General features: G+C 43.7%; 1 protein-coding gene across 3 annotated transcripts in view; it reads left to right on the top strand.

Annotated features, from left to right (window-relative positions):
• The window catches only part of CD79A (CD79a molecule), a 29657-nt gene that overhangs the window by 8038 nt on the left and 5724 nt on the right, over window positions 1-15895 (top strand). Inside the window, exons 1-2 of one of the 3 annotated variants that reach the window (XM_083455993.1) lie at window positions 1417-1831; window positions 9216-9683. In XM_083455993.1, coding sequence (XP_083312119.1) covers window positions 1777-1831; window positions 9216-9683 — 523 coding nt within the window. In that variant the 5' untranslated portion in view covers window positions 1417-1776. Of the gene's footprint in view, window positions 1-1416; window positions 1832-9215; window positions 9684-15895 lie in introns of those variants that run through there. The other 2 variants (XM_083455992.1, XM_083455994.1) reach the window with 2 other exon arrangements.

Raw genomic sequence — 15895 nt, forward strand, 5'->3', positions numbered from 1 at the left:
ATATACTTGTCATATAAATAACAAATGGCAGCAAAGTCCATAGGTTTAGCTGCCCCTAAAATATCCGTTGGGACGTGGGTGGCACTGTGGGTTAAACCACAGAGCCTAGGACTTGCCGATCAGAAGGTCAGCGGTTCGAATCCCCATGACGGGGTGAGCTCCCGTTGCTCGGTCCCTGCTCCTGCCAACCTAGCAGTTCAAAAGCACGTCAAAGTGCAAGTAGATAAATAGGTACCGCTCCAGTGGAAAGGTAAACGGCGTTTCCGTGTGCTGCTCTGGTTCGCCAGAAGCGGCTTAGTCATGCTGGCTACATGACCCAGAAGCTGTACGCCGGCTCCCTCGGCCAATAAAGCGAGATGAGCGCCGCAACCCCAGAGTTGGCCACAACTGGACCTAATGGTCAAGGGTCCCTTTACCTTACTTTAAGATATCTGTAATTTATGAGCCAATTTTTTCAGGAAGAAGGATAAACATTCCTTTATTAAACAGAATATTTAAACTAAAACTCGTGGGCTCCTTCGAGCAGCTACTAACAGAAAAATTATAAGCAGTCTATATTTGATGTTTCAAAAATTGATAAAAGGCACGATCTGTGGTATAAAGGCAATGGTGTGCACCTATTGTTTCAGAAATATCTCTCATCACCTCTTCCCAAGATTTATGTACTGTGGATGCTCGGGTTTCGAACATGTTCCGTGCAGGAGGCACGTTCACAACCCGCGCATCTATGCACATGCGGGTTGCGATTCGGTGCTTCTGCAAATGTGCAAGTGCTGAAACCCGGAAGTAACCCGTTCTAGTACTTCCAGGTTCGGAATGGTGCGCAACCCGAAATCGCACAACCCAAAACGTCTGTAACCCGAGGTATGACTTTACAGTGTTACCTCTGGTTATGCACTTAATTCATTCTGGAGTTCCATTCTTAACCTGAAGCACCACTTTAGCTAATGGGGCCTCCTGCTGCAGCTGTGCCGCTGCCGCCACACAATTTCTGTTCTCAGCCTGAAGCAAAGTTCTTAACCCGAGGTACTATTTCAGTGTTAGCGGAGTCTGTAACCTGAAGCGTATGTAACCCAAGGTAGAAGAAGAAGAGTTTGGATTTGATATCCCGCTTTATCACTACCCTAAGGAGTCTCAAAGCGGCTAACATTCTCCTTTCCCTTCCTCCCCCACAACAAACACTCTGTGAGGTGAGTGGGGCTGAGAGACTTCAGAGAAATGTGACTGGCCAAGGTCACCCAGCAGCTGCATGTGGAGGAGCAGAGACGCAAACCCGGTTCCCCAGATTACGAGTCTACCGCTCTCAACCACTACACCACACTGGCTCTGTACCACTGTACATGTTTACATGACCACCACATGTGCCAGTACATTTCTTTTTTGTTCCATCCCCTCCAATGCAAAGGGTAACCAACCCCAGATAGATGTGTTCTGATGCCCTTACAGAAGCAGAGGGGCACCAATAAACCATCGCCTCTGCTCTCCTCAGAATCACAAGACACTCTGCTGCACCCTCCGAATTAAAAATACATTTCTAGTGAAAACTGAAGCTTCAGTGCACAGCCAAAAAATAAAAAGGGGGGGAGGGAAGCCCTCATAGGTTTAGTTGGGTGGAGCTACGAAGCAACCAGCCGCATCTCCTGGTGTCTGCTGAAAGGAGGGTTGGGGAAAATAAGCTCGTGAGCAAAAACAACGCCAAGTCCGTCAGACTCAGCCACAAGTTGTATGCAGGTCTAGGACCGCCGTGGCTAAGAACAAGTGGCTCCAAGTGGCAGGATGAAAGGTGGTCCAAATCAGCTGTGTTTCCTGGTTCTACTGGGTCTCTTTACAGGTAAGCACTAACTGGACACCTTTTGGGCTGGCTGTTCTTAACAGGTTTGGAGATCTTTGGAACTGGGTTGGCATAGGGAAGTCAATAGTAATGCACAGGGTTTTTGTAGCAGTCTGATATGCAGCAGTTTGACAGGTGAATTGTGTGCATTTCCAGAAGTGCAGGAAAATCACCTGATTCATTTGTGCCAGGCTGCTGTTCAAAGCAGAGGTCATGGGCACTAAAGGTATCTGTAATTCTGAAGGATTAGACGGTGCATCCTTCTGCATGTTTTACTCAGAAGTAGAGATGGGCAGTTTTGTTTCTCATTTTTCCTGTCTTCAGTTCGTTTCTCTACATGAAAATTCACCAGACCTCATGAAAGTTCATCAGGGTTTTAGTGCGAATTTCTCCTAGCATACGTATTTTTGTAGGCAATTTTGCCTCGTATGCACATTTTTTTGCAAAGCTGTTTTCACAAAGATAATGCATTTTACATGCTATTTTCAGTAATGTGTGCATTTTTATGCACATTTTGCATGCATTTGTGTACACATTGCTTAGCTGCAGAGCTGCACTGCAACATTCGGAGAGGTGTGAATTTTGAAGGCCGGCTGTTTCGGTTTGCATATTGTTTCAGAAAGTGTGAATTGGGTAGGTTTGCCTTCAAGTGCAAATTGAATTCAACCCCCCCCCCCCCATCCCTACTCAGAAGCCCCATTGAGTTCATTAGCTGTGTATAGCAGGGATAGGCAGCCATATAGATATTTAGGGTCCCTGGCTGTTAGATGTCCAACATCACCTGGAGGCAACCACATTAAGCTAGCTGTGGGGTATAGAGTTGCGGCATAAAATGTGAGCTCTGTGGCTGAATTTAGAAAAGGCATTTTCTTTTTAAATGTCTATCCCGCCCTTTCTTCCAAAGGAGTCCAAGGCGGAAGACAATAAGGCTTTAAAAAATAAAATAAAGAAAAGCATTCATAAACGTTAATTGTACCTAAGCACCTTAAGAACATCCAAAAACATTTCAAAACAATCACAGCTAATAATTTCCAGGGTTGCCGGGAACAGTCCCTTTCAGCCATCAAATATCTGGGTGAACCAATAATGTTTTTACACTTCCCATTGCCTGCAATAATTTTCTGCTTTTGTTTAAAAGCAATAAAAATACTTCACCAAAACAACAACAACAACCCTAGGCGAAGAGGAATGTTTTAAAATCCGTCTCAGATGTTAATAATGAGGGAGAGAAATGTACCTTACCAGAGAGGTCACTCCTCAAATGGGGAACCACCACTGAAAAGGCCCTGCCTTGAACCTGACGATGCCATAGGTTGCAGAGCAAAGCTTCATCAGAGGCCAATTTTTGTAGTGAGGCTGTAAATTAAAAAATAAATTAAATTTAAAGATTAAAAATTTAGGTAGGTAGCCATGTTGGTCTGACACAGTCAAAATAAAAAAAATTGTCCAGTAGCACCTTAGAAACTAAGTTTGTTCTGGGTCTGCATGCACATGAAAGCTTAAAACCAGAACAAACTTAGTTGGTCTCTAAGGTCCTGGACAATTTTTTAATTAAAAATTTAATTAAAGAAAGCATTAAAAGTTGAACAACCAGCAAAATATGTTTTAGTCAGCTGACAACCTTAACTATAACCTACCATGTTTTCTTAGGATAGAGGGGCCCTTATTCATAGAATAGGATGGTGGTTCTTTGTTTTGAAACACTTTTAATCAACTGACTTTTGGTATATTCACCAGTGTCACTTGTGGTATTGTCCATCAATAAAGGGATCCATTGTTCAATTGTCTTGTACCACCATCAGGGTCAAGTAGGCTCAAATCAAAGTATATAGGGTGGGGAAATGAATAACTTCCAATCTTATGCATGCCTACTCATCGGTAAGCCCTATTAAGTTCAATGGGGCTTGCTCCTAGGTAAGTGGGTAAGAAGAGGCGGCTGGGTCATGCCAATAGTGTGTCTGCTAGCATCCTGTTCTCACAACCGCATAGCTGTCAACTTTTCCCTTTTCTTGCGAGGAATCCTATTCGTAATATGGGAATTTCCCTTAAAAAAAGGGAAACATTGACAACTATGCCAACCAGATGCCCATGGGAAGCCTACAAGCAAGACCTGAGCCAGACAACACTCTCTCTCTCCTACAGTTTCCAGAAAGAGGTTTTCCAAAGCATACTGCGTTCAACAGTGGAGGCAAGGCATAGCCATCTAGGTTGGTAGCTGTAGACAGCCTTCTCCCTGTCTAATCTTCTTTTAAAAGCTGTCCAAGAGAGAGAGCCCCTGTCTCAAATCCTCGAGAGCCACTGCCTGTCATTGCAAACCAGAAGTCTGGAGTCTTCCAGATGTTACTGAATCTCAGTGCCCATCATCCCCAGCCAGCACAGCCAATAGCCAAAGGTTTCCCACACCTAGTGTGAGACAAAACTGAGCTACATAGACCAATGGTCTGACCTGACTCCCATTCACACCAGACATTGAAAGCACTGTGATACCACTTTAAACAGTCATGGCTTCCCCCCAAAGAATTATGGGAGCTGTCATGAGATAAGGGTGCCATTCCCCTTCCAGATCTACAATTCTCAGAACTATAGCTCTGTGAGAGGACTAGGGGCCTCCTAGGAACTCTCAGCACCCTTAAGAAACTGCAGCTCTGGAATTCACTGTGGGGAGCCATGACTGTGGTACAATAGTGCTTTCAATGTATACAGACCCTCCAATTGTTCCTATTTTCCAGAGGGTAATCCTGGATTTACAGAAGCCGTCCCATTTTCTGACTTGATCCTGGAATGCCCCACATTTCCTTGTTGTTGTTGTTTAGTCATGTCCAACTCTTCGTGACCCCATGGACCAGAGCACGCCAGGCACTCCTGTCTTCCACTGCCTCCCGCTGTTTGGTCAAACTCATGCTGGTAGTTTCGAGAACACTGTCCAACCATCTCATCCTCTGCCATCCCCTTCTCCTTGTGCCCTCAATCAGGGTCTTTTCCAGGGAGTCTTCTCTTCTCATGAGGTGGCCAAAGTATTGGAGCCTCAGCTTCGGGATCTGTCCTTCCAGTGAGCACTCAGGGCTGATTTCCTTCAGAATGGATAGGTTTGATCTTCTTGCAGTCCATGGGACTCTCAAGAGTCTTCTCCAGCGCCATAATTCAAAAGCTTCAATTCTTCAGCGATCAGCTTTCTTTATGGTCCAGCTCTCACTTCCATACATCACTACTGGGAAAACCATAGCTTTAACTATACGGACCTTTGTTGGCAAGGTGATGTCTCCTGCTTTCCCTATTTTCATCAGGGAAATGTTGGAGGATATGTGTATGTTCCTAACTCCTTTTTGTGGGCTAGCAGCTTTTTGTATACTCACCTGTCCTACAAACCTCCTGCCCATTTTTGTCAGACTCTGCTGGACCCAGAGGTAACCACAGCCTATTTTAGAATGATCCCCAGGAGAGGAAGAATCTGTCATGTAAGGTTCCACCCCACCCTACAAGGCCCACTTACCTGCAAAGTTCCCTTTTTGAAAATAAAATAAAAAACTTATCTTCTGTTTCCTGTCAACAGGGGCAGGAAAAGGGAACTAAAACCCACATGGTACCCTTGAGAGATGGCCAGGGAGGGGGTATCATCGTGAAGTGGAGATGTGGTTCAGTGAAAGGGAAGGAACAGGGGAGAGAAAATTATACAGCTTGTTACTGGAACAGCAATTCAAAATGGGGGTGGGTGATTAAGTGCTGCCCCCCCCTTTTTGTTCTTAACAAACCCAGTAGCTTGGATGCCATGCAAGATATTCAGCAGGTGACCACTTCACATCAGGAAAATGGTCGCCTGCTAAATATCTAGGCTTCTGTAAAAACACAGGGGGCATTTTCCTGTCAGTGACAAGCCACTCTTTGCTTTTCCACAACGGGCAAAAGTCTGATCTGCTAAAATTATAATAGATTTTTCATGGTGTCCTTCATGTAACCACCATTAAATTAAAGATTGCATTAATATGTGTATTCTGCTTTTCTGGTAACAATGTTGAGCTCAAATCAGCTAATAATAATAATAATAATAATAATAATAATAATAAATTAGCAAACATTACAATAAAAAATGCAATCCCTTATAAATAAGGCAAAAATGAGCAAATTCTATACAAACTCATAATGATTCAATGACAGCCCTTAGCATTAGGTAGGTAGCCATGTTGATCTGATGCACTAGCTATCTATATCTATCTATCTATCTATCCATCTATCAACTATCTACGGTATCTATCTATCTATATCTATCTATCTGTCTATCTATCTATCTATCTATCTATCTATCTATTTATCTGCCTATCTATCATCTATCTATCTATCATCTATCTATCTATCTATCTATCTATCATCTATCATCTATCTCCAGTAGCACCTTAGGGACCAACTAAGTTTGTTCTGGGTATAAGCTTTCATGTGCATGCACACTTCTTCAGATACACTGAAACCAGCCCTTAGCAGTTATTTTTCTTTTTTCGTTTTCTTTTTTTTATTATTAACACTATTTTAACAGTACTGTACAGAACAATCCATTCCTCATCTCATACAGGAAACAAGGGGAGTCTAAAGTAAAATAAACAAAACAAAACAAAAACATTAACTGGTCAGTACAACCCATCAAGAAGTACCAAAATTCAAGCCCACAATGTTCAAAGCAACCGTAAAGTTTTGTATGCTGCTGGGATATGTCTTTGTAGTCCATCTTTGCTTGCATAAGAAACAAAACAGTGTCAATCTGACTCAAATGGATCTTTAAATTTCATTCCTTTAGCCAAACATAGATTTTAAATAAATTTTTCCACCAAAGCATCTGGCCAAACGTTCTTATAACTGAGCCTCTTCTTGGGTTTGCTGATCAGAAGGTTGGTGGTTCGAATCCCCGGGACAAAGTGAGCTCCCGTTGCTCTGTCCCAGCTCCTGCCAACTTAGCAGTTCAAAAGCACGCCAGTGCAAGTATATAAATAGGTACTGCTGTGGTGGGAAGGTAAACAGCATTTCTGTGCGCTCTGGTTTCCATCACGGTGTTCCGTTGCGCCAGAAGTGGTTTAGTCATGTTGGCCACATGACTCGGAAAACTGTCTGTGGACAAAAGCAGGCTCCCTCAGCCTGAAAGTGAGATGAGCGCCCCAACCCCATACTCACCCTTGACTGGACTTAACCATCCAGGGGTCCTTTACCTTTACCTTAGCTATACCAGTTAGCTAACACAGCATCCTTTAGGAGGTCCTTCCAATACTGAGCAACAGCTGGCCAATTCGAGGTTTTAAGTGACAATCCCCATTGTTCTGAAACATGTTTAACAGGACTAATGACTGCTGTCCAGTCATTTTAGTAATTTCTGAAAAGATCACAGTCCAAAACCGGAACTCTTTTTTACAAGCCCCCCACATATGCTGGAAAGACGTGTGTCTCTTAGTTCTGGTCCTACGGCTGCATTTACCTAAACACACTATTAGTTCACAATCAACTTGTGACAGGATCTTTTCAGTGGTGGTTCCCCATTTATGAAATGCCCTCTGTAGTGAGAGGTATCCATCTCCATCAACTGATAAAAATAAACCATGACTTATGGTGGCATGTATTTAATCAAGACTGTTCGAAGCTAGCAGCTAGGAACTGCCTTACTCTGAGCCCAAACACTGGTTTGTCTAGGTCAGGACTGGGGAACCTTTGGCCATCCCTGCTGCCACTAGACCACAACTCCCATCATCCCTGACCATTGGCCGTGCTTGCAGGGGCTGATGGGAGTTGGAGTCCAACAAGCATCTGGTGGGCCAAAAGGTCCTTCACTCCTGGTTCCAGGTCAGCTCTGTGTCCACAGAAGTATTCTATGATTGGTTTGTGGTTTTGTCGACATCCTATGTAAAAGTAAAGAGGATTCATCAGGATCAATGTTTTCATGGTGACCACAAGCAGATCTGAGATTTTTACTGTGCAGCGTAAGCTTTAATTTAATGGAATGTTGGGTGGGGTACCACAACTAAAGTGGCTGGAGCAACAAGTAATATATTATTATTATTACTACTACTATTGTTCTTGTTGTTGGTTAGTCGTTTAGTCGTGTCCGACTCTCTGTGACCCCATGGACCAGAGCACGCCAGGCACTCCTGTCTTTCACAGCCTTCCGCAGTTTGGTCAAACTCGTGATAGTAGCTTCAAGAACACTGTCCAGCCATCTCGTCCTCTGTTGTCCCCTTCTCCTTGTGCCACCCATCTTTCCCAACATCAGGGTCTTTTCCAGGGAGTCTTCTCTTCTCATGAGGTGGCCAAAGTATTGGAGCCTCAGCTTCACGATCTGTCCTTCCAGTGAGCACTCAGGGCTGATTTCCTTAAGAATGGAGAGGTTTGATCTTCTTGCAGTCCATGGGACTCTCAAGAGTCTCCTCCAGCACCATAATTCAAAAGCATCAATTCTTTTGTGATCAGCCTTCTTTATGGTCCAGCTCTCACTTCCATACATCACTACTGGGAAAATTATTATTATTAGCAAATTGAATTATACTAGATCAGACCTTTACCCAGGCCCCATGGAAAAGTAAAGTGTGTGCACACATTCTCATTTTCTCTCTGTCTTGGGGCAGGAGGAGGGTAACCCAAATGTTTGGTGAGCCAATGGTCTCTTGACATATTTCCAACCCTACTTATAGCTAAGTCTTCAAATATATTGGAAAGAGAGAATGAATTCCCAGATACACCACTGCGTTGTATTTTAAATAAGTAGGCCTGAGAATATGGCTCCCTTCTACAGCTTAAGGAATGTTGAAATGTTGGAATGTTGGAACTAGATCTCTGTTGTCCTGTTTGCAAACTCATTTCAAGCCACTGCTCCTCACCTAATAAAATCCTTTTTGACTTATGACTTCGGTATCTGCCCATACGTTAACAGCATCTGTGCTCTTTGGTCTTCATAGAAGAGATCCCAGAGATCTGTGGATGAAAGGCCGGTACAAAAAAATTAATAAAAAATAATAGTAAATGGAGTGAGAGCATTTTTGATAGTGACAGCCCATTTGTGGAACTCCTTCTCCAGTTCATACCGATGCTGGCATCCTTTAGGTGCTATGCAAAGACTCTAAAAAGATAAATATCCCAGGCCTTTAAAACTTCTAAAATATTTCAGAGGAGGGAGGGAGGGAGGGAGGGAGGGAGGGAGGGAAGGAAGGAAGGAAGGAAGGAAGGAAGGAAGGAAGGAAGGGGGATGGAGGCCAGTGTTGCCCATGGCACACGTGACCCAGGGTACCATAGCACACTGTTGAAAACCACTGCCCTAAATAAAACAAAATGAGATTTCCACATAAAAACAAAGAAAAGAAGATGGCTCTTTCTACAACTTGTAGACATCAAGACTTCTTCTCCCTTCTCCCTTCTCCAGGTTATGCTTGTGGGAACCAGACCACAGCTGACAAGTCCATTTCACCATCAGACACACTAAATGCCAGCAGCTCTGGAACAACAGAAGCCACTCTGTTTCCTACGACTGAGAAAAAACACCCCAAAACAGCCTCCCTGCCTACACCAGTGGGCTATGTGTCCATGACAGTGGAGCCTGGACGCCCCTCTTACATAACCACCGAAGGGTCTTCTGCCACTCTAGAGTGCAAGTTCAAGGCCCCCAGTGGGGCCAAAGTCATTTGGAAAAAGACTTGCTCCTCCAACTGCAGTGAAAGCTCTGCTGTCAATGAGACTGACAGCCGGAAGATCACGGAAGACCTTTCTCAAGGGTTGTCAACGCTCAGCTTCTATTCAGTCCAAAGGGAAGACACAGCCATGTACTATTGCTGTGTGTCTGCTCCATCGGCTGGCCAACGCCAGTCTTGTGGCACGTACCTCTGGGTCCGGAGTGAGTATGAACCTTGTGACTCCATAGGGTTGGGGTGGTATCTGTAAAGCTGGGGTGGGTTAAGTCTGTGGGTATGCTGTATTGTTTTTAGCACTTGATTGGGAGCTGCCCAGAGTGGCTGGGGAGACTCAGCCAGATGGGCGGGGTATAAATAATAAATTATTATTATTATTATTATTATTATTATTATTATTATTACTATTATTATTAGTCATGGCTGTTATGTACTGAGGTTCTCACCCTGGGCCAGCAGGGGATACTGTAGATAGTTTTCACTCAGGTCCACATATGCAAATAAGGAATTGAAAGTGATTGGATAGTTACAGAAGTTGTTACTGTTGCTTTGTAGTGGAGCTCTATATAAGCAGGTTGGCTGAACTCTTCAGTCAGTTCTGTTCTGGCCTGTGGATAAATAAGAGCTGTTTGAAGAGTCACTGTGTCGTCTGATATGTTCACCCACAACTTAACAATGGCACACTTAATCATGACCAAAAATACCCACACACCTCCCCTTGTGTGGCAATTAGGCTTAGTAATTAGTGAGAGAAACCCCCCCACACACACACACAATGTTTATTGCCATGCCTTTGGGAGGGTGCAATTCTCATTGGAACTGTGGTTGGAGAAAGCAGAGATAACTCCCTGTATTCTGTGATCCTAACTAAAATTGCTCCCCCACCACCACCCAAAATGGGCAACAATTAGACTTAAGGGGAAAGTGCCCATTGATGCCAATGGGATTTCTACACACACACACACAAGCTGTCTCGGGATCAGCAGGCAAGCTGAGGGAAGGGTGTACAGTGGTACCTCAGGTTACATACACTTCAGGTTACATACGCTTCAGGTTACAGACTCCACTAACCCAGAAATATTCTCTCGGGTTAAGAACTTTGCTTAAGGGTGAGAACAGAAATCGTGCAGTGGCGGTGCAGCAGCAGCTAGAGGCCCCATTAGTTAAAGTGGTGCTTCAGGTTAAGAACAGTTTCAGGTTAAGAACAGACCTCCAGAACGAATTAAGTACTTAACCTGAGGTACCACTGTATAAAAAATCCTCTAAGGACAGCTTTGCTGGCATCCCAAACGATCTTTAAGTCATTCTCCTTATTTAAATTGAAAGCGAAAAATTCTTTTAAAGTCTTCATTTTATGGATCAATGGTCTAGTTAGAAAGTAAAATTTGTGTTAAATTGCTGTTCTAGGGGGTGTTTTTCATCGTCTGGAATGGATCAATCCACTTTTCATTACTTTCAATGGGAAAGTCCGCTTCAGGTTAAGATGATTCAGGTTAAGAACGGACTTCCGGAACCAATTAAGTACTTAACCTGAGGTACCACTGTATAGGCTGCATCAGAAGTTACATTTGCCTGTTAGTTTGGGGTTTGTTTGGTTTTTTTAAAAAAATGTGTTAGAAAAAATAATTTGTAATTTGCCAATGCATATCAGAAAAGACTATAAGATGACTAAACTCTAAAGCTTTTCTAGGAGCTACTTTGAATTTTTTTTTTATCTCCTTATAGATCTGAAATAAATACAGTCTGAAAATCAGATATATCTCAGGATGTTCACTGTTGTTTTATGTTTAATTTTCAACATTGGCCTTGAAATGTTGTTTTATATCTGATTCTGAATCCTGACACTTGGAAAACTATTGACGATGCAAGACTTGGACTGGGGTTTCAATACCAAACTTCGTTTGGCAAGTCTCTGTCTTTTCAGCGTAGTCTAACTTGTAGATGTAAGGATAAAATGAGAGACAACCCCTACATACTCAACTCAGAGCTCCATGGTGAAATAATAGGATTATGGAAACTAGATAAATAAAACAAATCTTACTATTGAAACCTGTGAATAGCGACTTGGGCGTAAGGACCACTGTGTTCAACGAGCTTCCTCTGAATTACGTAAGATTGCAGACTTGGGTTGAGAGATATTTCTTTGAGAGCCACCTTGAGTCCCATCAGGGAAAAAGGTGGGATATACATAAATTATTAGTATTGATATTAATATTAATGTTAGGGACGCGGGTGCTGCTGTGGGTAAAACCTCACGCCTAGGAATTGCCGATCGCATGGTCGGCGGTTCGAATCCCTGCGGCGGGGTGCGCTCCCATTGCTCGGTCCCAGCGCCTGCCAACCTAGCAGTTCGAAAGCACCCCCGGGTGCAAGTAGATAAATAGGGACCATTTACTAGCGGGAAAGTAAACGGCGTTTCCGTGTGCTGCGCTGGCTCGCCAGAGCAGCTTCGTCATGCTGGCCACGTGACCCGGAAGTGTCTGCGGACAGCGCTGGTTCCCGGCCTATAGAGTGAGATGAGCGCACAACCGTAGAGTCTGTCAAGACTGGCCCGTACGGGCAGGGGTACCTTTACCTTTACTATTAATACTAGTGGGGTGGTCTTTTAAAAATGAAAAAATTAAGTCTTGCTGATAAGAGTCTTGAGGAAGTAGCAAAAACTATAATTTGCTGTGTTCAATAGCTATACATCTTAATGCTGTCCTTCAAAAATCCTTCAGCACCTAGATTTGGGAGAGTTGGAGGGAAGTGGGGTGCTTAGGAAATGAGGAGTTGAAATGTTTGCTAGAATGTATCAGATACGAGAAGTTTCTTGGCACATCCCTTTCCCCCCTCCAGGATGATGGGAGTTGTAGCCCTATAGCACATGGAGATCCAAATTTGGGAAACCCTGGTAGAGCAGCAGACTTCAGGGCCCACCTTTAAGTCAAACAGACATTTGGGGACCCATTTCTTTTTTTTCTTCTTTTTTTTACCACGTATTTGTATGCTGTTGCTGCCACGGTCCATCTCTGATCTGGTCTCAACCCATCAGTTGAAAACCAGTGGTCTAGAGCCAGCAAAACAACAAGTTGTGGTTGTTACAATGTTAGGGAGTTACCCCCTTTCCCCTGTAAGTGATGGCAGATTAAATGCTGGTCATCATTTTACCAGGTGGTAATTTTCTATGTTGGGTGTCCAATGTGTGCAAGCTTTCGGATGAAAAAGGCTTCCAGAGCAATAGAAACAAGACAGCTCCTGCCCTCAGGGTTATAATTTAGATTATTATTATTAATAATAATAATAAATTTATTTATACCCTGCCCTTCCCAGTTTAAAAACCACGCTCAGGGCAGCGAACAGCAAATATAAAACATTGATTAAAATGTGACTTTAAAACAGCATAAAATACAACTAAAAAATGCAGCATCGATATCAATAAAATTCAAAAATTCAGGGGTCATTTTGGGAAGGGGAAAAAAAAACCCAGTCAGTAGACATCAAATGATCACCAGGGCTAACTAGCTAAGTTGGTCCTACTAGGGCCAGCAAGGAGGCCAGGGAAAAATTTAAATGTGGGATCCCAGAAAGGGTTTATTCATAGAAGGGAAAAGGGAATAGAGGATCAGGCTAATTCAAATTGAAGGTCAGGTGGAATAGCTCTGTCTTACAGGCCTTGCAGAAGGAGATCAAGTCCTGCAGGGCCCTAGTCTCGTGGGACAGAGCATTCCACCAGGTTGGAGCCATCACTGAAAAAGCCCTGGCCCTGGTGGAGGATAGTCTAGCTTCCTTAGGGCCTGGAACCTTTAAGCTATTATTATTCATGGACCTTAGGGTCCTCTACGGGGCATACCAGGAGAGGCGGCCCCATAAGTACAAGGGTCCTAGGCTGTACAGGGCTTTAAAGGTCAAAACCAGCACCTTAAACCTGACCTGATACTCCACTGGGAGCCAGTGCAACTGGTAGAGCACTGGGTGAATATGCTCCCATGGCAGGGACCCCGTGAGGCGCCTCGCTGCAGCATTCTGCACCCGCTGGAGTTTCTGGGACAGTTTCAAGGGCAGCCCTGCATAGAGCGAGTTACAGTAATCAAGCCTGGAGGTGACCGTCGCATGGATCACTGTGGCCAGGTCAGGGTGGGAAAGGTAAGGGGCCAACTGCTTGATACAGCGAAGTTGGGAAAATGTCGCCTTGGCTGTTGCTGCAACCTGCGCCTCCATGCAAAGGGAAGCATCAAGAATGATATGACACAAAAGACAAATGGATCAGGCAGCAGGAGGAAACTAGCACTCAAGACAGGAGTTCTTAGTTCCTGCTGTGGTAGAAAACTTCAAAGAGTGGAGAAACCAAGAAATGCCAGTCTCTCAGCTGTGTTGATGGAGTGAGCTTCTTCTCTTCCACCTTTTGATTAAACAGCTGCTGCCAGGTGACACTTGATAGCTTCTCAACACTAGGCATGGGCCAATATAAGTTTCAGTTTCTTATTTTTTCTAATCTTTAAGTTCTGCCCTCCCCATTTCCACATTTTAGAAAAAGGCCTCATGAATTTCACCAGTGTTTTGGTGCAATTTTCTTCCAATATACACATTTTTACGTGCAGTTTTCCCATTTTTGCAAAGTAATTTTCCGGAGTATACTGCATCTTTGTCATTATACAAGCATTCTTATGTGCACGTTATCTTAGTAGATGCATCCAGCTTGGCTGGAAAACGACATTGCAGAATTTAGAGAGGTGCATTTTTTCTCTTCCACTCTCTGCTCTAGCCTGCCAAATGGTGAAGACAATATGATTATTTCCCTGCTTCCCCAGATTTCTGCTTAGGTGTGTTTAGATTTTCCTCATCACCTGGCAGGGGGAATACAAGTTAACCGCTTGCAAAGTTACCACTTGGTTAAATAGATATATACCTGGTGCCAGATGTATAAGGAAAAGAACGTGGGGTTGTATTTAACTAAGTTCTACACAGAATAGTTTCAATGAAATTAATGGACCTAAGTTTGTCATCCCCATTAATTTCAGTGGGTGTGCTCTGAGTAGCTGCACTCATGGGTTATAGTGAAGCAGCTTAGTTTTTAAGACATGGGATTTTCTAGAGACCTAAGCCAGGCTGGTAATATCTATACAGGATTCCTGCATTGAATTCTTAAAGTTAATGGTTCTTCTAGAGAGATGAGAGTGTGGCTAGAGTAGTGCCAGGTAGAAGATCAGAGGGAATAGGGACTGATACAGGTGAGTTCTGGGTTATGAGAATATTGATATTGTTTATCTTCCTGCCAATTTGATTCCCTTCCCTCCCCCTCTTTCTTTTTTCTTTTTCCTTTCTCCTCCTGTGATGAGGCTGCATTTTAATATTTTAATGTTTCAATATTTTAATGTTGTATTTTAATCTTGTTTTTAAGTTGTATTCATTCAACTTGTTTTTATTATTGCTTGTTAGCCACCCTGAGCCCGGCCTTGGCTGGGGTGGGGTATAAATAAAAAAATATTATCATTATTATTATTCCCAGCCACATTTTATCATTACAACAACTTTGTTAGGTAGGTTTCATTGAGAAGCAAACTAGGTGTTACAACTAGCGCTGCTCCCAAACACCCAGTGAGTTATAAGTCAGAGCAGAATTCATACTTCTGCCAGACCGTATCTTGATCAGGGTTTTTGTAAATATGCTCCACAACCTTGTTTTGTCAATAAGAACTTTCATTTCCTTTCTGAAATTGCCACTGGCCTGTGAAATGACGTATTATCAACCCGCACAACACAACATTTAACCTGAAGCTTCAAAATGGGGAAATGTTTTCTGCAGAATGTGTGAAGGGGCAAAGAAGCCCCCACCAAAAATTTTATCTTAAGGAGAAATCCGGAGAGTAGGTTTGGCACTGAAATGTACAAACAGAGCCATTGTGGAAGAAGCAGCGCTGGCATTGGTGCCAATTTCATAGCGAGTACTTGCCCAAAATCGGTGCCAGTGCTGCTTCTCTGCCAGTGGCAGAGGTGGCAGGGCAGGCAGAGTAAGGTAAAGGTAAAGGGACCCCTGACCATTAGGTCCAGTCGCAGACGACTCTGGGGTTGTGGCGCTCGTCTCACTTTATTGGCTGAGGGAGCTGGTGTGCAGCTCATGGTCATGTGGCCAGCATGATGAAGCCACTTCTGGAGAACCAGAGCAGCACACGGAAACGCCATTTACCTTCCTGCCAGTGTGGTGTAGTTGTTAAGAGGGGTAGACTCATAATCTGGTGAACCAGGTTCGATTCCCCGCTCCTCCATTTTCAGCTGCTGGGTGACCATGGGCTAGTCTCACCAGAGAAGTGTCTCTCAGCCCCACTCACCTCACAGAGTGTTTGTTGTGGGGGAGGAAGGGAAAGGAGAATGTTAGTCGCTTTGAGACTCCTTCGGGTAGTGATAAAGCGGGATATCAAATCCAAAGTCTTCTTCTTCT

The sequence above is a fragment of the Podarcis tiliguerta genome (genome assembly GCF_965153285.1).
Source record: "Podarcis tiliguerta genome assembly, chromosome: 8".
Lineage (NCBI taxonomy): Eukaryota > Metazoa > Chordata > Lepidosauria > Squamata > Lacertidae > Podarcis > Podarcis tiliguerta.